This window comes from Prionailurus bengalensis, chromosome B1 (assembly GCF_016509475.1).
Source record: "Prionailurus bengalensis isolate Pbe53 chromosome B1, Fcat_Pben_1.1_paternal_pri, whole genome shotgun sequence".
Taxonomy (NCBI): domain Eukaryota; kingdom Metazoa; phylum Chordata; class Mammalia; order Carnivora; family Felidae; genus Prionailurus; species Prionailurus bengalensis.
Window position 1 is genome coordinate 150,927,018 of NC_057344.1, and position 27,230 is coordinate 150,954,247.

Genomic DNA, 27,230 nt, shown 5'->3' on the forward strand with positions numbered 1-27,230 from the left:
GAACTTTTTTAGGACTTAAAATCTAGTAGGAAAATTGAGTAGCTTTTTTAGAAGTTAAGCTACAGTAATTTAATAATTCTCACAGTAAGTCATTGACATGTTGAGTATATATGTAAAAACTTGTGGGTTTTTTTTTTAAGTTCATTTACTTATTTTGAAAGAGAGTATGTGTGTAATTGGGAGAGGAATGGAGAGAGAGAGGGAGAGAATCCCAAGTAGGCTCTCTGTGCTCTCAGCCGGCAGGCGGTGGGGCGGGGGGGGGGGGGGGGGGGGAGGTAGGTAGTGCTCAACCTGAGCCCAAAATCAAGATTTGGACGCTTAACTGACTGAGCCACCCAGGTGCCCAAGATTATTATCTTTCATGGCTTGTGTTTCAGCCGGAAGTAAATGCTGACATTGTGCATTGGCTCTCTTGGACTGCTCAAGGTTTTTTACCCCCACTTGCTGCAGCAGTAGGAGGTGTTGCTAGCCAAGAAGTATTGAAAGCCGTAACAGGAAAGTTTTCTCCTTTGTGCCAGTGGGTAAGTTTTGTATTTCAATATTTTTATAGGCTTGAGATTGAATTTTCCACCCATGCAGTGAATGTTATGAATTAAAATATTAATATATTATAAAGGTAACCTCAAAATATATTTTTGATGCATTAGTTAGATGTGATACACCACCAAAATTTAACTCTCTAATTGAAACTGACAAGATTATTGGTTGAGGCTATTGGAATATAACCCAAAGTTGTAATCTAGGGTTGATTTTTTTCTCATTTGTGAGAGTGAAGGAATGAATTTTCTACCCTTATACTTAGTTTTCCAGTATGATTAGCTTAGCATTCAAGGACTCTCAGGACTTTTAAACAGTTGGATGGAATCTTTAGGCACCAGAAATCTTCAGAATCCTTTCCTAGGTTTAAACTCTAAAAGTAAAAGCATAGGAATGGTATAAGTTTGAGAACTATATAGGTAAATACATCTTAAGAAGGAATAAAAAATTATGCTTTTGTTACCGAAAAGAATAATTGGCAGAGGGTGTCAAAGGATACCCTTCAGGCCCTTTCCTTTTGAAACACTTTAACAGTTAATTTTGAATATAACGTTTATCTTTTTTTATGTTTTAAAAAGTATCCATATAATGCTATTTTGCTGTTGAATTATTTGATTTATTTTAGTACAGAGTACAAGTTCAGTTGTAAATGTCTGGTTTAGATACAACTGTTAAGTATGTTACTAATGTAGATTCTGTCTTGTTATAATTAAGTAAATAACCATTTAACTAAGTTGAAATTTAGCCACATAAGTTACTTAAATGTAAATGAGAGTGAATTCTTTTTTTTAATTAATTTCAATTTGTTGTTTTTGTTTTAATACTAAAACTGTGGCTTTCTAGGTATTTCCTCTGGTATAGATTTGGAGGTGAAATTTTCCTTTTGTTTGTTGAAATTAGAATATACCATTTTTAAGATGGCTAAGTGACATGAATCAAATTATATCTTTTAACAGTTCCTTCAGGTTTAACCATTGTTTTAATGAAGTAATAATACAGGAATGTATACTGTATAAAAATCATATTTTTTAATGTATTAATCTGTTTTGGCATTTTTATCATTGTTTTCCTTAATGACTATTAAATAACCATGGAAGAGAAAAACCAATTTTTCTAGCAATTTAAGGTTTATACATAGTAAGTTGTGTTTTTGTCTTCTACTTTAAAGTTGTACATTGAAGCAGCAGATATTGTCCAATCCCTAGACAAACCTGAACGTGAAGAATTTCTCCCAAGGTAATTCTGAATTTTTTCTTTATCTTTTCTTTCTCTCTTTTATGTTTATTTATTTTGAGAGAGAGAGAGAGTGTGCGAGTCAGGGAGTGACAGAGAGAGGGGGAGGGATAGAATCCCTAGCAGGTTCCATGCTGTCAGCACAGAGCCCAAAGCAGGGTTCGATCTTTCGAATCATGGGATTATGACCTGAGCCACAGTCAAGAGTCAGACTTAACCAACTGAGCCACCCACGTGCCCCTTTCTTTCTTTTTTTCCTAGTTGAATGTTTGTGAGAGGTAACTAGGTTAAAAGGGTTTGTGCTCAAATATGCATTTGTCTTAGATGTCTTTTCTTATAACTTATTGACTTCTACAGTCATTTTTTCCTCTACTTAGAGGTTATTTTAAGTGTCAAAAGAATGCAATATCTCTTTACCATTTTATAAATAATGAATATAATGTTTTAAATTGTATACCATGATAATAGTTAGCATTCAAAACACCATTCTGGAAGCACCTGGGTGGCTTAGTCGGTTAAGCGTCCTACTCTTAATTTCGGCTTAGGTCATGATCTCGTGGTTGTTGAGATAGAGCCCTGTGTCAGGGCTCTCTAAATAAATAAGTAAATAAAGTCAAAACAAAACAAAATACCATTCTGAACTTAGATGAAAATAGATGCTCTCTGCAACTTTTATATTGACATCAGTCATTCTTCATCTTTTTGAGTCAAACCTCTGAGAAAAAAGCTTATGGATTCATTCTACCCCAAATTCACATAATCCAAAGTTCTTCTTTCAATTTAAATGTGTTAACAACTCCAAAACTCCTCCATAGACTTCTCTAGGAACCTTTATTAAAAATTCCTACCTTGGAAAACAGTCTTTTCTAGATAAACTGAAGTCACCTTTACTTAAGTCATTTGAACATAGGATATTAAATCAAATGGAAAAAGAAAAAACTGATTTCTTAATGGGTTTTTTTTCCTCTTTGAAATAAGACAATTTTCCTTTAGATTGTCAGGAATTCTAGCGTATCCTATTTAAAATATACATTAAATTTGTATTAACAGTAGTAAAACTAAACAATTTTTTTATGTCTTTCTGGTTTTTGATATATATTATTTTCTGCAGAGGAGATAGATATGATGCCCTACGAGCTTGCATTGGAGACACTTTGTGTCAGAAGCTACAAAAGTTGAGTATCTTCTTGGTAAGTATAAATAATGATGAGAATAATAAGTAGTACAGTCAGACTCCTATTGTGTACCATCAAATTAACTTATTAAAGCAAATTCGAGTCTTGAGTGAATACAATTCCTAAAGAGTAGACATTCAGTGAAAGTTTTAAGACTGGAGTTTGCCAATTATGGCCCACAGGCGAAATCCTGCTGCCTATCTTTATAAAAGGTGAAAGATTTATATGGTCTAAAAAAAATCCAGTGTACTGCTGCTGCCTATTTTTGTAAGTAAAGTTTCATTGGAACACTGCCAAGCCCGTTCATTTATATATTGTTTGTGGCTTCTTTCATGTTATGATAGCAGAGGTGAGTAGTTATGACAGAAACCATATGGCCTACAAAACAGAAAATATTTATCTGGCCCCTTACAAAAAATATTTGTCAATGCCTAGTATAAAAACAATACATTTAAAATTAAAATGTGAGTATGATAGTTTGGAAATTAAATGATTTTTAGAAATACATTAAAAATTAGGTTTGGGATATTTTTCCATGTTTTAAAATTTTTTCTTACTGCATGAAGGAAGATGTAGGTAAAAACTGACTTTCTTAAATATCTTGGTGCATTAGCAGGATATCTCTCCCTGATACAAAAAAAACTCCTTTTCTTGTCATTTATGGGTTTTTTTAATTATAGTCAGTTCTAAAAATAATTCTAATTTTTAGTAATAATTTTTTAAATAATGTTTTGAATGTCAGCAACTGTTGCTAAGCTTTTACATACATACAGAAATTCTTAGAAAATCTCCATCAAATGAATTTTGAAAATTATCTGTAAATAAAAAATCTTTTTCATTAAAATGCTGCACTGATATTTTGTGGTGTTTGTTTCTATCTCATAGAAATAATGAGCTCAACTGTTAGCTTTTGTTGGAGTGTCTTCTGTTTAAAGGAAGTGTAAATATTATGCTTTTCTTTACTTGATTTATATATTTTTAACTGTACCAGTTATAATAGTATCATAAATTAATTAAAGTAAAATGAATCGCAGATGTTCAAGTTATTTTTAAAAGTATGTATATATTATAAATTGTCATTTGAAGTAAGTTTAAGATGAAATTTCTCTTTAGTTAGTAGTTTTGGTTTTATTTCATCGGTTATATTTCATTTTTCTTCTCCATAGGTAGGATGTGGAGCCATAGGCTGTGAAATGTTAAAAAATTTTGCTTTACTTGGTGTTGGCACAGGCAAAGAAAAAGGAATGGTAAGACATAAATCCTTGAGGGGCTCCCGGGTGGCTCAGTCAGTTAAGTGTCCAACTTCGGCTCATGTCATGATCTCACGGTTCTTGAGTTTGAGCCCTGCATTGGGTTCTCTGCTGTCAGTGCAGAGCCTACTTCAGATCCTCTGTCTCCCTCTCTCTCTGCCCCTCCCCCACTCTCTTTTAAAAATAAACATTTACACCAAAAGATATAAATCCTTGAGAGTTAAATTTTTATATTTCTGTTGCTGCCCATTTTTAAACTGTATTTGACTGCATAGAGCTGAAATACTGATTTCTGAGGAGAAAGACTTAAGCTAGAAATTGAAAGATTCTGATTTTAGCCTGACCACTGTTCAAAAGATATGTGACCCTATGGGAACATATTTTTAATTCTCTGTTCCTCAATTTCTTTCTCTAATACTATGAAACCGATATATGTACTTCATAGCACATAATGTAATTATGAAGATCAAATGTGAAAGGGCTCTGCAAACCATAAAGCACATTAGAATTGTTACTATTTCTATTAATATTTCTTATTAATTATTAGATAAATCTTTAAGATAGAAGAAGCTAACATTAGAAAGTGGCAGAGTTCTCAGGTATAGTTTCAATTAGTGATTATCAAAAGGAGAGGGAATAATACAAACTTCGGTGTACAATTTAAATTCTAAAGGTGATAAATGTGAGTTAATTGGGTAGCCATGTCTTATATTTAAATAAAAATATGTCACTGATTTTGTTTTGCCCTTAAGATATAAACTAGCTTTCCAGAGTAGTGATTTATCATAGTGACTAACAGTAAATAATGAAATGGCTAAAATTTGTATACTAGCTCACATTTTATAATTTATAAAGCCTGGCTTAATATTCTACTTAAAAAGGGCATTTATTACTATCACAGTTATAGGCAGATGTTCTTACATATGATATTATTCCTGCTTTGCATTTCCTAAGTTGTGTTTCACAAACCACTATTCTTTAAAATCTATTTCTTTAAAAAAAAAATCTTGCTTACCTAAGTTTGGGAATCACCTGAATACCTTAACTCCTTGGAAATTTATAATGTATAATGCCTGTCAGCATATAAAGATCAGGAAAAGAATTACAGCATATAAAGGTCAGGAAAAGAATTGTAGTAAACAAACATACTGACTTCAGGTAACAAAAAGTAAGTTAATGTGCACAGATCTCTATCTTACTGCAAATACATAGACTCGCTATATAAATTACTCTTTTTTAAAGTGTTTACAGATGTAGCCAAACTAAGAAGAAGGAAAGAGAAGTCCCTAGGAACGAAGAGAGAAATTAATTCCTGAGCTAAACCTGTGATTATTCATAAGTGTTTCAATCTTGAGTATGTCCAAAACATTAAGTAGAGAAGTAACTCGTGACAAACTGTTAACTAAAAGCACGTACGACACTGGTATATGGAATCCAACATTATATAAAAATTTATCCAAGCAGAGTCATGCCTGGATGGCTCAGTTGGTTAAGCATCCGACTCTTGATTTTGACTCAAGTCATGATGTCATGATTCATGAGATCACGTCTCACATGAGCTCTGCGCTGAGCCTCCTTGGGATTCTCTTTCCCTCTCTCTCTCTGCTCCTCCCCTGCTCATGTACACACGCTTTCTTTTTCAGTGTAAGTAGATATTTGTTTTCTAAAAATATTTCTTAAAAAAAAAAAAAACTAAGCAGAGAGAAGAATGTAACAAATAAGACCATTAAAATCAACAGAGCTCTGACTAAAATAAATGTAAAACTGCATCATGGTGATACCTTAACACCAAGAGTACATAGAACTGTGCAGAGAAATGAACATCCATTCAAGACAATTCACAATAAAAAAAATGACAATCCACTAGAAAAAAGGCACCACTTGGAAGAATAATCAGCCAATGAAAACAGAAGATTAGCTAAGAACTGTAGATAACAGGAGTGCTACAAATAATAGAACAAACAGGGGTGCCTGGGTGGCTCAGTTGGTTAAGCGTCCAGCTCTTGATTTCAGCTCAGGTCACAATCTCACAGTTAGTGAGTTTGAGTCCTGCATCAAGCTCTGTGCTGACAGCGTGGAGTCTGCTTGAGATTCTCTCTCTCTCAAAAATGAATAAACTTAAAAAGATAATAATAACAGAACAAACAAATGTTAAAGTTTGAAATGACCAAAGGTGAAAAAAAAAGAAAAAAGAAATAGAAATATGAGGGGGCGGGGGGAAAGCACTAAGTTTTATAAAAAGCCAGGTAAGAATTTCTGTATAGTCCAGTGAACTTAAAATTCATATATAGCTAAAGTGAGAATTGATGAATAGAAGATATGCACCCAGCATGTAGTGCAGAAAGATACCTTGTTTTAATGAAAGAAGACGCATTTGCATGATCCTACGTAAGTATAGTAGAACTTTCAGAAAGAGTGAAGATAATGAAGAAGCAATATATTCCAAGGATAATGACAAAAGTTTCCAGAGTTAGAAACAGCTGTGTTGAGATTGCAAAGGTAAACTGGTCACCAAATCAAAGGCAAAGATAAAAAAAGAGATTACCGTATAGATTTCTCATCAGCAATAAATGCACACCTAAAGATAGGAAAGGGTATCTTCATAATGTAAGGGAAAAGTAACCTAGATTTCTATACCCAGCTAAATTATCTTTCAAGGGAAGTAAAAATAACTGACAAGTGAAATGATGAAAGGTTATCACTTAATTGATTCTCATTGAAAGAACTATTAGATAACATGGACAGTGCATAAAGCAAGGGTAAGTAGTGGCAGCCTTTGTCAGCCTTCTCAGATTTAAATAAGCACTGAGGGTTTTTTTAACCTTTAATTAAAATATTGACTTTGGGGATGGGATGATTCAAAATAAGTAAAATGCTGTTCATTGATAAGGAAGGTGGAAGGGAGATTTCAAATATCCTGATTGTTCAGGAGGAAGACAGAAATTGTCATTAATTTTAGATCTTAAGTCACATGTGCATGTGAAAATTTTGGGTGTAACCACATAGAAACAAATGTTTAACTTCTGAACCAATTCAGTGAGGAATGTAGGGGATTGGAATTAAGGAAACTTAAGCCAAAAAAAAAAAAATGGAAATGGATGAAAAGTGGGGTCAGGGAGGAGGTAGGAAAAAAAGGCTTATATCCGTAATCACAATAATTATATATTGATTAAACTTATTGTTAAAAGACATTTTCTGTTTGGTGCTTTTTTTTTTCTTATTTAAAGGAGATACTCTGGGGCACCTGGATGGCTCAGTTCATTGGGCATCTGACTGTATCTGACTTTGGTTCTGGTCATGATCTCACAGATCATGAGTTCAGGCCCCATGTGGGACTCTGTTGTCAGCACAGAGCTGGCTTTGGATCCTCTATATCCCACACCACCTCCCTTCCCCCAGTTGTGCACGCCTGCGCACACACTCTAAAAACAAATAAATAAACTTAAAACATAAAAGACACACTCTAACACATATAGAAATGTTGAAAACAACCCCCCAAAAAACATATATTCAGGAAATACCAGTTGAAAGAAAGTGAATGTGTTTGTGAACGTCAGTCAACATCTAACATCTTAAACACACTGGAGAAATACTGCTTCTAGTCAATTTCGTACAAATGCCAACTTAAGGGACAAACGCATTATCAGTATTTTTCTGAGTATCTTGGAGCTGCTTTTTTTCATCTTATTCCTTGGAATGTCTGCAAACTTTTTCTTAAAGGACCAGGTTGCAGCTCTTCTTGACTTGTGAACCAAGGGTCTCTGTCACAACTACTCAGCTCTGCAATTATAGTGTGACAACAGCCATAGACAATACTTCAAATAAATGGCATGACAGTGTTTCAACAAAATTTGTTTACAAAACCAGGCAGCCTGCCTGCACTGTAGTTTGTAGACCTCTGCTTTAGCAAGAGTTCCTTTCAAATTGGAACATGTAAGCATTCTTTTCCAAATTTGTTGCAATTGAAAACAAGTATGTTTAGAAAGAAGAAATGTTTAACTCCTCTATGGCTAATCTATTACATGTTTCTAAAATGTGATGGTGATGTTTTAGTCTCCATTTTGTTTTGAATAATTAGAAAAAAGTTTTGAACATGAATTGCCATCAGTTTCAGCTGTCTTGTTTAACATGTTCCTGTGCTAAACATTAATTATAGTTAAATATAGTATAAAAACATTAGCATTGGTAACCATTGGAGTATTTGTATTATAACTTCTACCACCTAAAATAATTAGCATAATTGTTTTAGTCTTTCTGAGAAAAGCAAAATCACTTTAAATTTTTCTCTGACATGATTTCAGCTTTTTTCTTTACTTGATACTAGGTTACAGTTACAGATCCTGACTTGATAGAAAAATCCAACTTGAATAGACAGTTCCTGTTTCGTCCTCACCACATACAGGTTTGTTGCTACTGTTTCAAATTTAAATAATCTATTGTGTTCCACAAAAAAGAGAGTTTGTTTTTTTTATAAATAGAAAATTGCACTTGAGCAAACCTAATGTGTTTTTATTTTATTAGAATCTCTCAAATTATCAAACAATGGGAATGACATTTGGGGAAAAATATAAAATTATTTTTTAATATAAAAATTGGGTTTTGCATTGATTTTGGATATAAAATGTAAGTTGTAAATCATGGGCAGTATGTTTTTCATTTTATAATCAAGGTGTATGTACATATGTAATCTTAGAAACTAAGCTTGCAGAGACAGATTTCCTAATTTAAGGTTTTACTAAATCACACATTGGCACTCTTTTTTGGAAGGAAGGGGAGTCTTTATTACCAAATAGGTAAAGTTTAGCGCTTAGAATTGTTTGCTCTTTGATCTTGCTTGACTATTTAATTAACATCCTCTTCATTGTAAAATATTCCTGGTTTTCGGTCTTTTTCATAGAGATCAAAATATTTCAGTCAAGAAAAGAAACACTTTAGGCAGTCAGGCATATTTGCTTTTTCTTTAGAAATGTTTTTGCACTTTATTTTTCAATAGCCCATTGATAATCTTGGTAAACTAAGGAATGTCATGAACAGAAAAGTAATAACTAAAACAGATGGCATAGTTAACCTAATTGCCTCACCTATCCAAATACCAAAAAAAAAAAAAAAAAAAAAATTAATAAGGTCTATCAGGAACCAAAATATATGTCACAAAATTCATTTATTTTGTGCATTTTACTTACAGAAGAACTGTTAAGGTCTGTTTATTCTTATTTTACTGAGTTCTTAACAAAGTTTGCAATTTGCCTACATGCTTGACAGCACTGAGAAGTAAATACATGTCAAGGGGACTCTCTTATAAAACTAAAATGTATATTATTTCTTTAATATCTCCATCCAGAAATAGTAGTATTTTTTAAATTTTAGTACTAGTGTGTTAACTTTGCATACCTCTGAGAGTTCATTTTCTGCAGTTAGGATTTCTAATATTTCAATGAATTCACTGTTCTTATTTTTTCTAGGCACATATCTAGTTTAAACCTTCATATTAGAAGAAATTGTACCTTTAATAACTGATATTTTAAGAACTCTAAAGAACAACAGCTATAAAATAGAGGTTTTTATTAGATTTCCATTAGTAAATTGTTAATTATTCAGACTAATATGGATTGTTAAATGTACAATGTACAATGAATGCAATGTCCACAAACCAAAAATGAAAGCTGGTCTCATTACTTTACTCTCATGTAAAAAATGTAAGTTCTGTCATGGCCTACCTTTTCTGTTTAATATTTATTATTTCTGTTTTTGTTTGTTATTTGTTTAGAAACCTAAAAGCTATACTGCTGCTGACGCAACCCTGAAAATAAATCCTCAATTCAAGATAGATGCACACTTGAACAAAGTATGTCCAGCCACTGAGGCTATTTACAATGATGAGTTCTATACTAAACAAGATATAATTATTACAGCATTAGATAATGTGGAAGCCAGGAGATATGTAGACAGGTATGTTCTTGAAATACGGATTCATAAAAATTGTCTTTTCTTTTGTTATCACTTCTTTTCCACACCTATTTATTGAAAAGTTATCCAATTTCCTGATTATTCTTTGTATTTCTATTGTAGTTCTCCTTGAATCCAAATCCTTTTTATGATTTCCCATTATTCCTAGGATAAAATTCAAAATCTTTAACACGGCCTAAATGTTTTTTGTAGAGTGTCTGCCGTTTGTCTATCACTCCAGCTTAAAATTTACCTATTTGCTGGCTCCCCTTATTCCAGCTACACATTTCTTCTTTGAGTTCTTATAAGGCATCCAACGCTTTTTCACTTGAGAGTGAGAGTACATACTCTCGTTCAGACTCAGGAAATTGTTTACCTTGTTCTAATACTCCTGACTCCAAATCTGCCTACTTTGGTTTATTTTCACATCCTTTCAGTTTTAGCCTAAATGTCTTTATTCAAAGAGACTTTCTTTAATGACTCAATTCTGTAGATCCCCGTATGGTAATCAGCATTTGTTTTTTCCCCTTATAGTGTTTATTTTTATTGATGTATTTAATTAATATTTGTTAGCTCACTAAATCATTTATTAAAGGACCATTTATTTTCCCATCACTGCCCAACACTTCCCATCAGTGCCCAACACATTCAGTAAATAGTTGTTAAATAAGTAGATGAATGAATGACTATCATGTGTACACCTTACTAATTTTTCTTACATCTTTATATGACTCTTTAATGTTACGGCTCTAGTTGAGCAAATTTATTAAACGGAGGAAAATTTGCCAGTCTAGAGTGTAGTTAAAAGTTTATTGTCTTGGGGGCGTCTGGGTGGCTCAGTCAGTTGGGCGGCCGACTACAGCTCACGTCATGATCTCAGCGTCTGTGAGTTTGAGCCGCGCATCCGGCTCTGTGCTGACAGCTCAGAGCCTGGAGCCTGCTTCCGATTCTGTGTCTCCCTCTCTCTCTGCCCCTTCCCTGCTTGTTCTTGGTCTCTCTCTGTCTCTCTGAAAAATAATAAACATTAAAAAAAATTTTTTTTTTTAAAGTTTATTGTCTTGGGCAGAGGAAGGAAGAATAAAAACTTTAAGAAATTAAAGTGTGTAGAAAATAGGTATTGTAAGTTTAAAAAAAAGGAGGTTAATATTGTTTGGGGTGAAGAGAACACTGAGAAGATATAGTAAGACAGAACTTATAGTCCAAAAATAACCAAGGAAGAAATAGACATTAGCAAAGAGTTAACCTAGAGTAAAAAGAAGTTGAAGCCCAAAATCTAGTAAGAAGAGAAAGAGAAGAAATTATCAGATTGGACAACAGAATTTGTGGAAGGAGGGGGGATGGAAATGATAAATGCATTGTTTGGTGGTAATGTATCTGTTTCCTAAGATACTACGTTCACTAAGTGATCAGTGTGTGAAATGACCAACAGAAAGTGGTAAGATGTCCTCTGCTTACATTGTTATTGCTCACTTAAATGTTCGTTACCTATTATCTTTTCAAATAGCCGTTGCTTAGCAAATCTACGACCCCTCTTAGATTCTGGAACAATGGGCACTAAGGGACACACTGAAGTTATCGTACCTCATTTAACTGAATCCTATAATAGTCATGTAAGTGAACCAATTTTGCAATAAATGTCTCTTATCTCATTTTTTTTCTCTTCAGTCAGAGATTTGATTTATCTTTCCTAATGTGTCCATTCTGTCAATAATTTCTATGCATATGTGCATGTGTATTTTTTAAAATACAGCTGAACTTAACCTTTTTAAATTTTCAAATTTTGTTTCTTGTCTTTCCACTGTCTTATTGTTATGTTTACTGTTTATTTCTCAGAGGTGCATGATTGCTTTTCTCACAAACTTTGAACTGGTGACCTGTCCAAAATCTTAACTGAAGATCCAATTGCTCCACAGGGGGAGCCAGTACATATATACATAAAGAGATAGAGATATATAGAGATATAGTAATAATTTTATTTAATCTCTGCAAGTGATTTTGATATACTGCCAAAATTGAAAAACTCTGGCCTAGGAAATGTAGGCTTTAGGATTTTAAAAAAGATCAACGCAGGTTGTAAAATGGAAAGAATAGTGTTGTTGTTCTTTTTTTTTTAACAAGTGTAAAATCACTGTATTTAATAGGTAGGTTTGCTTTAGTAAAATTATTAAACATTTATAAAATTTGTTTTCCCATTTACTCTTATGAAATAAAGTATATAGTAAAAACATTATAGTAGAAAAAATTTAGAAGCTTAATTTGAAGGAAATTACATGGAGAAAATTATGAGGTCATGTTGGAAGATTTTCAAAGTAGAGAAGTCTGTAGAATTCTAAACGTTCCCTTGATTCTGTCATTCTACCACATTTTTCCCTATATTCCACATCGTTTCCTATATTCTCTGGCTTAATACCCAGAAAAAACAGGTTTCTCTTCTGGCTTCCCTCTTTGGTTTATAAAACATTTTATGATATTTCATAGCTCAACAAACTAAAATATAAATCTCTAAGTGAAAAGAGACAAAGTGTGTCATTTTATAGTGGTTAAACCAAATGTACCCTGTAATAGGATGTGGGTATTTTTTCATTGGTATATTTACCTGAGACAACATAGGCATTTGCCGTTTCTTTTTTTTTTTTTTTCCTGAAAGTATTTCTTAAATTTTAATTTTTTATCTTATTTACTTTAAGTTTTCGTTTAAATTTCAGTTAGTTACCATACAGTGTAATTTTCGTTTCAAGTGTACAACATAGTGATTCAAAAATACCATAACAGTCCTCATCACAAGTGTACTCCTAAATCCCCATCACTTCTATTACCCATCCCCCCACCCCACCCCTCTCTGGTAACCATCAGTTTGTTCTCTGTAGTTAAGAGTCTGTTTATTGCTTTGCCTCTCTCTTATTTTTTCCCCTTTGCTTGTTTGTTTTGTTTCTTAAATCCCACATATGAGTAAAATCATACAGTCTTTGTCTTTCTCTTATTTCGCTTAGCATAGTACTCTGTAGCTTCAACCATCTTGTTGTAAACGGCAAGATTTCATTCTTTCTTACTAGCTGTTTATTTAATACACACTTTCTGCAAGAAACTATACCAACCATCAAAGACATAGGATCCCTGCTCCTAAATTTTTTTCTCCATGGAGAAACAAACACATGGTATACTGAGCACCTTTTTGGGGATTCTTGAATTACTTTTCAAAGTAGGGAATGTTGGGAAATATTGTAAAGTTTTCAATGTCACCCTGATTCTTAGAGGACAAAAATTAATTATATATGGAAGTCTGCTTATAAGTACTACATGGTACCAAATAAGTGCACAGATAATAAGTTATAATAGAATTCATGTTTTTTGTTACGTTGCTGTCGACAAATGATTAAGTGTCAAAAGAATCCAGTTTTCCTCTTATTTCCTAGGAGAAAGAAGATATAAAAATGTTGGATTCATTTTATTATTTTTTTAAAAATTTTAATGGTCTTAAAATACTCAAGTAAATTTAATCAATAAAAAATGTTGTTGCCTTTCTTAACTATCTGTTGTCATACTTTATAAATTAGCGGGATCCCCCAGAAGAGGAAATACCATTTTGTACTCTAAAGTCATTTCCAGCTGCTATTGAACACACTATACAGTGGGCAAGAGATAAGGTAATAAAGATCTTTTTTTCAAGAAATTTTTCTTTGAAGTGAATAGAAGATTATCCAATTTTTAACTTTTTTTCTTTTTTTCCCTTACATGTAAGTTTGAAAGTTCCTTTTCCCATAAGCCTTCATTGTTTAACAAATTTTGGCAAACCTATCCATCTGCAGAAGAAGTCTTACAGGTAAAAATCAATACATTTTAATATAATCTCAACACTGTCTCAGTGTAATCTTATTTGCATATTGCCTACAAATAGTTTATTTCACCTCTTTAAAAAACATCATTGTACAGAGTAAGTGCGTGAGGAATCTTGACATTAGCAAGTCACAAATGACCTTTTTGTAGTTTGTATGAGCTATGTGGAATTGCCATTATTTGACCATGTTTGACCCACAAAACAATTCATATGCTTCAACCTAAAAAAGATGTCATAAAAATGATAGCTTTGTGTAATAAAACAACTTGTTAAACTGTTTGAAAAAAACCCAACGTGAATTCTAGTGAAAATTTTGTGAATGGATGGTAGTGTTAATACTCTTATGATGAGGGCGACTTTAAAGGTATTTTCTTACTTTTCTTTATTCCTGCACTAAACAGACCAACTTTTTAGTATAAAATATTATTCATAGCACTTCTTTTGTTAGGTACATATGTAGTACTAATAACTAGCAAGACATAAGGATAACTTGTCAGATGAGAAACTCTACAGTTGAAATTTCATGTACTGTCTTTTCCCATTCCCCCTCCAAAAAAGGAGAGAAAGATGGAGAAGAAAAAAGCAGGGACAAGGAGCTCACAGTGAAAAAATTAGTCATAAATCACATGAGCTGGTACTTCAAACTTTGGCTAATACTTCCCAGGAATGGGTGTGTGTGTGTGTGTGTGTGTGTGTGTGTGTTTACTTGGAAATATACTTATTTTGCTTTTTTTTTCTCTCTAGAAGATACAAACTGGACACAGTTTAGAAGGCTGTTTTCAAGTTATTAAGTTGCTTAGCAGAAGACCTAGAAACTGGTCCCAATGTGTAGAATTAGCAAGATCAAAGTTTGAAAAATATTTTAACCATAAGGTAAGTATGCATTATAAAACATTAAGAAGAGATATTAGCTTGGCTCATTTAATTGCTACCAAATTAATTTCACTGGACCAAAATGTCTACTTTTTCTTTCAGGAATCTTTTCAAAAAATAGTAAGTGAAAACAAGTGCAGGGCACAGAACTGATTTCTCTTTGAGTGTTAAAAGAATACACTTAAACTCCATCCATTGGTTTGTCAGTTCTGCATTTAACTGATCCTTATCCTTCTGTGTGCAATATTGGGTTTCAGATACAGGTTCTTTTAGAAAGTAAGGAATACATTTTATTAGTAGTCTAAAAGAAGTTTGTTGTTCAGAATAAAGCAAGAAATTGAGAAAATAGATTCAGTCAGAAATTGTGTTGAATTTCGCCTTGCCCATCCATATTCAAAATCACATTTTATGTCTGTTTGATGTCTCTTTCCTCATTTGTAAGATGGGGATATTAAATTGGTGTGTAATTCATATGGTAGTGTGAGGATCAAATGAGTTAATACCTGCGAAGCATTTTGAGTAGAACCTAGCCCAGAAATGCTCACTATTAGCTGCTATTCCCATCCCCTATTACTTGCACTTGCTAGAATGTGTCCTGCCCTCTCTCCTGAGCCTCTCCCCGTCTTCAGGCTCATACCTGTCAGAATATAAAGTAAGGTAATCTTTTTTAAAAAAGTCTTTTGATTACATTTATCCTTGCCTTTCCCTTCCTTCTTTGCTACTTAGAAAAGGGGTCTTATACTTAGTGTTGCTACTTCCTCTTCCAGTTAACGTGTCTTCTTTCCCCACTCCTATTCAAATTATTTTTACCATTATAATCAATGACCTCTTGTCTCAAAATCTGACGAACTCTTTTTAGTCCTGATTATCTTTTGTACTTTTTTAAAGCTTTTTTCTGGAAAAATTCTACTGTAGAAAGTAGAAAAAAAGGTATAATGTAAACTTCATGAATCTGTCACCCAGGTTTAACAAATTTTGTTAATTTTGTATCAATTTGTAGATAATCTTGTTTCATCTTTATACCTCCCCAGATGGTTTTGAGGCAAATCTCAAATGTCATTTATCATTCCTAAATACAAAATGCTGTATGTTTTTACCGGTTTAATTTTTATTTTAAGGATTAGCTCTTTGAAAGGAGCATAATGGTATGTAAAATATGCCGCCTTTTGTGTAAAAAGGTATAAAATACAGGTACCTGGGTAGCTCAGTCAGTTAAACGTCTGACTCCTGATCTCTGTTCAAGTCTTGATGTCAGAGTCATGAGTTCAAGTCCCAAGATGGGCTTTGTAATGAAACCTATTTTAAAAAAAAAGGAGTAATGTATATTCATGTTTGTTGTGGATGCAAAGAAAAAATAAACTGTAAGTATTGATTAAAAAAAAAAAATAGCAATAGAAGTTATTCCAGGTATAGAGGGCCGTGACAAGACAATGGACAGAGGGAGTATAAGAGTGGCTGGAAACTTCACTGTATATCTTTTTGTGTGTTGAGATTTTTTTTTTTTTTTTTTTTTTACCTCAGATAATGTTAAGTAATGATTTTTTTAATTGATTTTTTTTCTTTAGGCTCTTCAGCTTCTTCACTGCTTTCCTCTAGACACACGATTAAAAGATGGCAGTAAGTGTAACCAAGTGTTGAGAAGAACAATTAATATAATTTATTACTGGATAAATACAATGAAAATAATATTTGTGTCTTGTTTTAGGTTTGTTTTGGCAATCACCAAAGAGGCCTCCATCTCCAATAAAATTTGATTTAAATGAACCTTTGTAAGTATATATGTCCAGCTTTATATGCATCCTTTGTTGTAAATTTCTTGACTGAGTATAGTTTTACATGGCAGAGTGAAACTTCAGGCTCTTTAAGTGTTAAATTAGTGCATCCTGTTAATCTAAGAGTTAGCTCATTAGTCTGGCCAACAAAGCCAGCCACAGCCCTTCTCCCCCACATACGTGAATCTATTTATTTACATGGTAAAATAACTTCTTTATTTTTATCTTCTCTAAAGTGGATCCGAAGTGTTACCTCTTTGACTTTATCCATAAGAAAAAAAACAAGAAATGACAACAAATGTTTTCCTATTATATGAAGCCAAATTTTAAAAAACTTAAGTTATATGTTAAACATTGAGCCTGTTAACCTTCCTTTCAACAAGTAACTCCATTTAATTTCCTCATCTGGTGCTTATGTTAGGCTTCTAGTCACCTTATCCTGACTGCTTCTCCTGTAAAACTTACTTTTGTTTTTACCAAAGTCACTTGCTTAAGTTGAGCCTAATGTATGCTCTTTAAAACCAAATTTCTAATTTTTTTATGAATTAAAGTGAATTTTCTTTCACTAGTCTAATTTTTCTACTTTTTGCCCCTCCTCTCCTGAATATTACTACTTATGAGGATAAATAGCTAATGTTTCTTATAGCTTCTGAAATGCTTTGGTATAGACCAGGACTTCATTGCCTAACTTTTAAATATTCCTGTAACAAAAGTTCTGTGATGATTTTCTTCAACATTTCGAAAGACTATAGTTTTTGATGAATTAAACACCTTTAAAACTGTGCATTCACACTTTGCTTTATTTTTTATTTCAAAAGGCACTTCAGTTTTCTTCTGAATGCTGCAAAACTGTATGCTGCAGTCTATTGCATTCCATTTACAGAAGAGGTAAGATAACCTTCAAGCTCTAGCAAGTGATACAAAACCAGGTAAAAATTAGATGACCTAGCAGCTAATTGCATCACCTACATTCATCTTGAACCATTTAAATATTTTTCTGCTTCCAAAGGTATGAATTCCATTTATTTATTTATTTTATTGAGTCAACATTTATTGAGTATAACTTTGTACAGGGAACTTTATAAAACAATGATGAGATAGTCTCTGACCTCAGAGCACTCAGTCTGATACAACCAGTCCCAAAATTACCTTTTTAAAATGAATGGAAAGAACTAAGATTTCAGGTTTGTTGACTAATAAGTAATTTTTCACCCATACCACCCCTGCCCCCCCCAGCCTTTATGGATGATATTTCTATAGAATAAAGGTAAATGTCACAAATAGATGTGGTCTAAATAGTCAGATGATAAATTACTCAAATATTTTAGTATGATAAAGGACCTTATTAGTCCAGAATTTTTTAGAATTCAGAATTTTTAAAAATGTTTGTTGATAAAATTACTTTTTAACAAAACAGGACTTATCAGCAGATGCCCTCTTGAATATTCTTTCTGAAGTAAAGATTCAAGAATTCAAACCTTCCAACAAGGTATGTTTAGAAATTTATTCACTCAGCAAATAGTTATTGAAATTTTACTAGTGTCAAGTCCCATTCTCAACCTGGAGAATCCCATAGTAAACAAAACAAAATTCTTGCTGTTATGGATGTTATATCATCTAATGGACCAGAGGCAGACTGTTAAAAAAAAATGCTATTACATAATATTACAATAGGACTTAGTGCTAAGAACCAAAAATAAAACAAGGAAAAGAAATAAAGGATGATGAAACTGGTTTCATTTTATGTGGGATAAAAGGGGAAAGCCTCTGTGATATGGTAACATTTGGGCAGAAACCTGAAGGAAGTGATAGAGTGAGCCATGCTATTACGTGTTGAAAGAATAATGCACATAAGCAGGAACAAGTTCAGAGAAAGGCCTTAAAAGATTTGAAGGCCAGGATTTTTCTGAAAGAGAATATTCAAGAAGATTGGTAGACAGATATGAGAGATACTTGGGGTTATGATAAGTACTTCATGATTTATTAGGAGATAAGCCAGTGGAAGATTTTAAGCAGAGGACGCAATCTGGCTTATATTTAAAGGGCTGACTCTGCCTGTTGTGTTAAGAATGATTGTATGGTACATGAGAAAGGAAACATGTAAAGCTATTAGGAGGATATAGGCAAAAGATGATAGTGGTTTGATGAAGTAGTCGGTAACAAGTAAGTTACAATAAGAATCTGGATTCTGGTATATTTTGTAGTAGCCCTGACAGGATTTGAAAGGGATTGGAATTAGAGTGTAAGAGGAAAAAAAGATTGTTTATTTTTTTTAAATTGAAATAAGAAGCACAATTAATAGCTCCAGGTAAGGAGAAGAAGTTTAAGGAAGTTTGAGCAGAGGAAAAAAGGTGTGAAATAATTGTTCAGGGCGATGGAAAGTCAGAGAATTTTGAGTAGAATTTTGAAACAGCGCTGACGATGCACTTAATGTTAGTCCACTTAATGTATTACATTCAATGTGGCTGGGGGAAAAAGGCATTTAGTTGCCTAAGTATTTTTCACATAGTCATTGTATGACTTTTTGTATACACTCTAAAAATCATCCACAAAACAGTCTTTTGTTCCCCTTACCCCCTAGCTATATTGGAAAATAGGGAATCATGATTTCCTCTCCATAAAATTCAAGTAGGAAATGGTGTGTGCAGTCTTCTAGTCTGCATTTTTATTTTAGAGAAAAGGAAAACTTACAGCTGTTTGATTTTGTACAGTAAATGGGTTTGCTGAATGAAATGTTCATAACTTGTAGTTTATCAAGAATAAAAGAACAGGGAGGTAAACAGAATTCCTATATAAAGAAGCTTCTGGTTATGGAATTAATAAGTCAAGGGAATAAAAGGTACAGCATAGGGAAGATAGTCCACAATACTGTAATAGCGTTCTGTTGTAACAGATGGTAGCAACACTTGTGAGCACAGCATAACTTATGGAGAAGTTGAATCACCATGTTGTACACCTGAAAGTAATGTAACATTTTGTGTCAACTATATTCAAATTAAAAAAAAATTTTTTTAAACAAAAAGAAGGTTCCTAGCCCTCATTCCTAGTGGACAGAGCTGCTAGACAGAAGCCAAAAGAATTATGTGTCAGTAACTTTTCTGGTGTTAATAGCTCTGCAGTATTTTGTGGCTTCAGTTGCTTCTTTCTATACCAGAGTTTTGGTGTAATAAATTGTCCTGAGCAATTTAGCTACATACAGTTTTAGTTTTAACATGAATTAATGAGCTTTTCACAACTTCTTGAAGCAACTCACACTGAAACTTCAGAGTCTGGCACTTCTAGTTAACAGATGCCAAAAATATCAACTAGTTACTCTGACAAATAAAAGTTTCTGCCTCCTTAACTCTTTAATATTTCCTAAATACTTACAATAATATTTAATCTGTAAAAACACAAGTTGAATGTATAAAATACAAAGAAATAGTATTTTTAATTAGTGATGATGTAGATGGTTTTTTAGTTTGAAAATACGAACTTTACTGCCCTTGTGGAATGTCTAATTAGTAATTTCTTAAAGATAAATTACTTGCAAGTGCTGCTCTGAGCATGCACCTATATGAAGGAAGACATGTTCTTTAGGAAAGAACCTCTTGTCAGCAATCAATAAATATTTAAAGAGGCCCATTTTATATATTTTATGATTTATTTAGAGACAGAAAACAGCTCTGCACTAGTTAGAGCTATGTAATTTGGTTTCAAGTAGATTTGTCAGAATCACAGACTGTTGATTAATATTAACTTTATTTTGCCGGGAAATTTTAAAAGGGATCCATATGAGCTCAGATCTTATAAGCTATTCAGTAAATATTTTAACACTACCAAATTTGTATTGGATATTTTGAAGTTCTCTCTGTGAACAACATAAAGATCCCTGTTCCCTGTTTACATGTCAATGTGAGCAGATAGATAGTAAAACAAATACATAAATAATATTATTTACTAACAGAAGGTGTAAAATACATTGGACCATAATAATTAATAATGTGACTAAACTATACAGAGGGAATATCTTCTGTGTGTGATCTGTTTAGTAAAACAGATCTGGTAATCAAACTTAGATATAGGATATGATAACATTAATGATAATGTATGTCCATGTATTTAAAGGTTGTTCAAACAGATGAGACTGCAAGGAAACCGGAGCAGGTTCCTATTAGCAGTGAAGATGAGAGGAACGCTATTTTCCAGCTAGAGAAGGCTATTTCATCTAATAAAGCCACCACAAGTAAGGGGAAATCTTTATAAAAATGGTTTGGACTGGAAAGAATTTTTATTTTCACTAACTCTACACCCAAAAGCTTATGGGACTAAATAATAGCTACAATATTAACGATGATAATTGAATTCGTGATCATATGAAAGTCACTGTTGATCTTTAACTGTGACTAAATTCATTATTTTTTTCACCATTGCCCTACCCTCATTTGCTGAATTGTAAGTCTGCTTTATTGTCGTTGTTCTGATTGTTTTAGTCCTTGAGGTTGTACTGTGTGATTCTTTTTTTAATGTTTATTTATTTTTGAGAGATAGCATGTGTGCACAAGTGAGAGAACGGCAGAGAGAGAGGCAGAGGGAATCCCAAGCAGGCTCTGCACGGTCAGCATGGAGTTCTATATAGACTAACACTTAGACCCAGTTAAGTCACTAGGATAAAAACTATAGACAGATTTCTTCTTGGCTTTTTAGTCTTTATAGTTACACACAGGGAATACATACAATCTGACCTAAATGGTTTTAAACAGAAGGAAACCAAACTTTTATTCCTTAAAAACAGTCATTCGCTCATGGATTTTAGACCTGCTCACCATCTTTTATTTATATAAATCAGTAGTTGCCAAACTTTCAGGATTGTTGTGCACAGACAGTAAAATTCAGGGGAAAAACAAACATCCTAGGCTAGCCACCTATTTATCCTGCAAATAAAATATAGATGTGTTAATTTAGTAATTACAATTCTGGAAGAAAACTTACTTCCATTTCTTACTTTCTCATTTCGTAACATATCAAACTACACTTATCTATAGAATGATTTTTGAGAACCACTAATGTAGAAATATTTCAGATACATATTTTTATTGGATTAACTAATCCTATTCTTAGTTATCAGAGGCAAAATGTTTCAGGGTAATATTTATGGAATCAATTTTTGAATAGTACCCAATGTTAACTGTTATAATCATAAACAACAGCAGATGTGGTACATGGCTTTCTTATTTTCTGTCTCTTAGAAAGGTTTTTTTTAATATAGAAACTTCTCTGGTTTAGTGATAATCAAAGCCATGTACCATATCATTTCCATATTCTTCAGTAACTTTAATTTCCTAGATCTTACTTGTGTTTTTCAGTCATTTAAAAACATAAAGAAGGAATATTTAAGAGTAGTGAATCCACATTTCTTTTTACCTAATAAAACCTTTACAAGGGATGCCTGGGTAGTATAGTCGGTTTAACATCCAACTTTGGTTTTGACTCAGGTCATAATCTCATGGCTCATGGGATCTCTCCATGCTGTGAGCATGGAGCCTGCTTGGGATTCTCTCCCTCCCTGTGTCTGAACCTCTTGCACTCATGCTCACTTGCTCTCTCTCAAAATAAATAAATAATAAAAACCCTTACAAGTTACTACAAAACTTTATTTTTCTGGTGTTATGATTAGGTGACCTTCAGATGGCGGTGCTTTCATTTGAAAAAGATGATGATCACAATGGACACATAGATTTCATCACAGCTGCATCAAATCTTCGTGCCAAAATGTATAACATTGAACCAGCTGACCGTTTCAAAACAAAGCGCATAGCTGGTAAAATTATACCTGCTATAGCAACATCCACTGCTGCTGTTTCTGGCCTGGTGAGTTTATTCTTTGAATGGAAATGCTTCTTTTTCATTGCCTCTTAACCTGTCTTCTCCATTATACCACCCTAGCCAGTCACTCAGATCTTAGAGAAGAAGGGATATATATTGATCTTATAATTTTAAATTTCAAGATATTTCTAAAAATACATTAGACCACATTTTGAAGGTTAACAGATATACAAACATTTTAACATAAAAGTTAACCTTTTTCAGGGCACCTAGGTGGCTCAGTCGGTTAAACATCCAACTTCAGCTCAGGTCATGATCTCACAGTTCATGAGATCAAGCCCCGTGTCAGGCTCTGTGCTGACAGTGTGGAGCCTGGGGCCTGCTTTGGATTCTGTGTCTCCCTCCCTTCCTCTCTCTCTCTGTCTCTCTCTCGCTCTCTGTCTCAAAAATAACAAAAAAATTACCTTTTGTCAAAACAGTATAATTTTTCTTACAATAATCCTTTTAGTCATTCTTGTATCCTCCATATGAAACAGGTACTCTTTTTCTTGAATAAAATGAACTGCTTTAATGGTTGCTCTTTGATTATATTGGAGTTCAGTTCTTTGCCTTAAAAAAACTGCAATTCCTGTTATTCAGATTTCTTAAAATTTAATCTTTCCTTAATAATTCAGAATCTTTAGGGTGGCCCTAGTCATTATGCTGTACTACAGTGTTATACTTAGAAGCTACATAATTATCTGCCCCTTTATTAAATGACTTTAGACTAGTGTATTTCTTGAGTTTGAGTGTCTTCCATGATAGGAATATTACATGATCAAGTGAATTTTTTAATGATTTTGTTCACCATGTATAGAACAGTTGAAATTTTGAAAGTATAAGAATAAAAGTAGACAGATTTATAAGAAGTTTGCTATTTCAGTCCAGTAGCTGCTTTTACTCGTTACAGAAAAATGCTTGAGAGGAATATTGGAAAATTAAATAAATACATTTGAAGTCATAAAGTTTTAGGCTCTTTATATAATCAGATCACTTTCTTTTATCTAGGTTGCATTGGAGATGATCAAAGTAGCTGGTGACTATCCGTTTGAAGCTTACAAAAATTGTTTCCTTAACTTAGCCATTCCAATTATAGTGTTTACAGAGACATCTGAAGTAAGAAGAACTGAAATCAGGTATGCTTGAAGGTCTATTTCTCTTGCATAATTAGAATGAAATAAAATTTTTACCTTCTAAAATGAAAAAGTCATAGTTTTTCCTCCCTTTTCTTCTATATATTTAAATCCTTGCCATCACCTCAGGATTAGATCAGTAGGGTGCCTGGTTGGCTCAGTCAGTTAAGTGTCCAACTCTTGATTTTGGCTCAGAGCATGTTGTGAGATCAAGCCCCAAGTGAAGCCTGCTTAAGATTCTCTCTCCCTCTTCCTCTGCCCCTCTCCCACCCATGCTCTCTGTCTCTCTCTCTTTAAAAACAAAATCAAAAAAGTCAAAATGTCATCTTCATAAAGCATTTCTTTTTTTTTTCAATTGAGACATAAATTGGCATGCATTAGATTAGTTCCAAGTGTGCAACACAGTGATTTGACACCTGTATGTATTAAGAAATGACCACAGGCGCACCTGGGTGGCTCAGTGAGTTGAGCATCTGACTCTTGATTTTAGCTCAGTTCATGATCCCAGGGTCATGGGACAGAGCCCCACCTTCGGCTCTCACTGAGCATAGAGCCTGCCTAAGATATGCCTTCTCCCTCTCTCTCTTCTTCTCCCTCTCCCTCTCCCTCTCCCTCTCTCTCTCTCCCTCCCTCCCTCTCTCCCCCCTCCCTCCCTCTCTCCCCCCTCCCTCCCTCTCTCCCCCCTCCCTCCCTCTCTCTCCCCCCTCCCTCCTTCTTTCTCCTCTCCTTCCTCTCTCCCCCTCTCCCCCACCACTCACGCACTAAATAAATAAACCACAACAAGTTTAGTCAACATCATCACCATATGTATTTAGCAAATTTGTTTTCCTTGTGATACAGTCTTTTAAGATCTACTTCTAACAACTTTCAACTAAACAGTATAGTTAACTGTAAGCACCATGCTGTACATTACATACCTATGACTAACTCATCTTACAGCTGGAAGCTTGTACCTTTGGACTCCCTTTGCCCATTTTGCTCATCCCCCACCTCCAGCGACTACCAATATGTTGTCTATGAGTTCAGTTTGGGTTTTGTTTTGTTTTTCTTTTAAGGTTCCACATATAAGTAAGATCATACAGGTATTTGTCTTTCTCTGTCTGACTTATTCACTTAGCATAATGTCCTCGAGATCTATCCATGTTGTTGCAAATGACACAATTTTTTTTTTTATGGCTGAATTCTATTCCTGTGTGTGTGTCACATTTTCTTTATCCATTCACCCATTGATGGACTTTAGTTGTTTCTATATCTTAGCTGTTATGAATATTGTTTTAGTGAACATGGAGGTGCTGATAAGTTTTGGAGTTGTTTTCATTTTTTTTTTTTTTGTATAAAAACCCAGAAGTTTGAATTTCTGGATCATATGGTAGTTCTATTTTTAATATTTTGAGGAACTTTCATACTGTTCTCCAGAGTGGCTGCACAAGTTTGCATTCCCACCAACAGGGCACAAGGGTTTCTTTTTCTCCACATCCTGTCAACACTTGTTATTTCTTAACTCTTTGATACTAGCCTTCCTAGCAGGTGTGAAATAATACCTCATTATGAGTTTTTTTGATTTGCAGTTCCCTGATACTTAGTGGTGTTGAGCACCTTTTCGTGTACCTATTGGCCATCTGTATGTCTTTTTTGGGAAAGTGTCTATTCAGATGGTCTACCCATTTTTTTATCAGATAGTTTGGTTTTTTGCTATTGAGTTGTATGGTTCTTTATGTATTTTGGATATTCACCCCTTATCAGATACATCATTTGCAAATATTTGTTTCCATTCAGTAGATTGCCTTTTCATTTTGTTGATGGTTTTCTTTGCTGTGCAGAAGATTTTTAGTTTGATGTAGTCCCATTTCTCTGCTTTTGCTTTTGTAATAAAATCCAAAATATTATCACCAAGACTGATGCAAGAAGCTAACTACTATGTTTTTTTCGAGTTTTATGGTTGCAGGTCTTACATTCGGGTATTTAATCCATTTTGAGTTAATGGGGGTCAGACTTACAATCCTGAGATCAAGAGTCACATCTTTTACCACACTGAGTCAGCCAGTCATCCTTGAGTTAACTTTTGTGTGTTGTAAGATAGTGGTCCAATTTTATTCTTTTGCTTTATGCAAAGCATCTATGACTAAACTAGCCATAGAACTCTCACAACATTTAATCTACCACATTATTTAGCATTGTACTTTCTTATTGTTTCATCTATGTTTTCCTAATTCAGGTGAGTTAGAAGCCACTGTGGTGTCTGAATAATATGTCATGAGATTTAGTATCTAGTTCTAAAAACTATGTGACAGAGCAGAACAATTCCCCTGGACCTCCATTTTTCACTTTCAGATTAACAACAACCAAAAATTTGAAAACATCTATCTCGGCAAGAATGTGAAAGCCCTCTCCTCATATATTACCGATGAGAGTATAAAATAGTGTAATCCATAGTAAGGGAAATGTGCTATATGTCAAATTTACAGATATATTTGCACTCATCTCAAATAGTACATTTATAAGATATTTATTCTGGCCTTGTTTATCATAGCCAAAGATTGAAACAGTGATAGACTAGAACATCCACACAGGAAACCCATGCACCCATTTAGAGAGAGAGAGAATGGTTTCACTAAGACACATAGATTCATTATGAGACACTGGAAGGATCAACAAGGTACTGATAACAGTGGTTACCTTGAGGGCGCCTGGGTGACTCAGTTAAGCATCTGACTGTTGATTTCAGCTCAGGTCATGATCTGGCAACTCGTGAGTTCAAGCCCCTCATCAGGCTCTGCACTGACAGTGTGGAGCCTGCATGGGATTCTCTCTTCCCCTGTCTCTGCCCTTCCTCTCCCCACCCCCTTAAAATAAATAAATAAACTTTAAAAAAAAAGCGGTTACCTTGTGTGGTGTCTTGGGGTGATAAGTTGTATTTTTCTTTTTCCCCTATATCATTATGTAGCTAAATCACAAATAATGGGCTTCTGGGTTTTTTTATTATTACTGAAGGGAAAAAAATTAAGATGTTTTGTTTTTAATATTTTTCTACAACAGAAATGGAATATCATTTACAATTTGGGACAGATGGACTGTACATGGAAAAGAAGACTTCACCCTCTTGGATTTCATAAATGCAGTCAAAGTGAGACACTTATTTACTTAGTTCATTAGTTGGAGGTTTTCATGAATAATATTTAGCAGAAGTTTGTTTGCTGTCCTTTTACTGATTGTAAAACATTGTCACCCAGCATTTTATATTTGGACATAGCTCTTATTGTTTCTCTTTTGGGTATTCTTCACATTTAGGAGAAGTACGGAATTGAACCAACGATGGTGGTGCAGGGAGTCAAAATGCTTTATGTCCCTGTAATGCCTGGTCATGCAAAAAGATTGAAGTTAACGTAAGTAATGACCATTATACCAGAAGATTCACAACAATTAAAACATAAGGTGGATGCCCACTGGAAAATCAAATATAGAGATTATCAAAGTTGAGAAAAAAGTATGTGATTTACTCCTGTGTAATGGCTGTAATAAAGATAGTAAATGTACCAAACTCAACAGGCTACCTCTCAAGAGAGATTCATAGGATTCACATATCCTTGTGAATTTTTTGTAGTTCAGATTCAGTTTATAAGTTAATAAGCTTA

The 27,230-nt window shown here is 33.7% G+C and overlaps 1 protein-coding gene across 2 annotated transcripts in view; it reads left to right on the top strand.

The window, feature by feature from the left end:
• Window positions 1-27,230, top strand: part of UBA6 (ubiquitin like modifier activating enzyme 6) — a 91,437-nt gene that overhangs the window by 59,218 nt on the left and 4,989 nt on the right. For both annotated transcript variants that reach the window (XM_043572571.1, XM_043572572.1), the window contains 19 exons: window positions 378-521; window positions 1,706-1,773; window positions 2,882-2,960; window positions 4,112-4,192; window positions 8,520-8,597; window positions 9,963-10,144; window positions 11,646-11,751; window positions 13,696-13,785; window positions 13,881-13,961; window positions 14,721-14,849; window positions 16,415-16,466; window positions 16,555-16,618; window positions 17,440-17,509; window positions 18,039-18,110; window positions 20,729-20,846; window positions 22,278-22,471; window positions 23,474-23,601; window positions 26,635-26,722; window positions 26,887-26,981. In XM_043572571.1, the coding sequence (XP_043428506.1) occupies window positions 378-521; window positions 1,706-1,773; window positions 2,882-2,960; window positions 4,112-4,192; window positions 8,520-8,597; window positions 9,963-10,144; window positions 11,646-11,751; window positions 13,696-13,785; window positions 13,881-13,961; window positions 14,721-14,849; window positions 16,415-16,466; window positions 16,555-16,618; window positions 17,440-17,509; window positions 18,039-18,110; window positions 20,729-20,846; window positions 22,278-22,471; window positions 23,474-23,601; window positions 26,635-26,722; window positions 26,887-26,981 (1,919 nt within the window). The remainder of the gene's footprint in view (window positions 1-377; window positions 522-1,705; window positions 1,774-2,881; window positions 2,961-4,111; window positions 4,193-8,519; window positions 8,598-9,962; window positions 10,145-11,645; window positions 11,752-13,695; window positions 13,786-13,880; window positions 13,962-14,720; window positions 14,850-16,414; window positions 16,467-16,554; window positions 16,619-17,439; window positions 17,510-18,038; window positions 18,111-20,728; window positions 20,847-22,277; window positions 22,472-23,473; window positions 23,602-26,634; window positions 26,723-26,886; window positions 26,982-27,230) is intronic.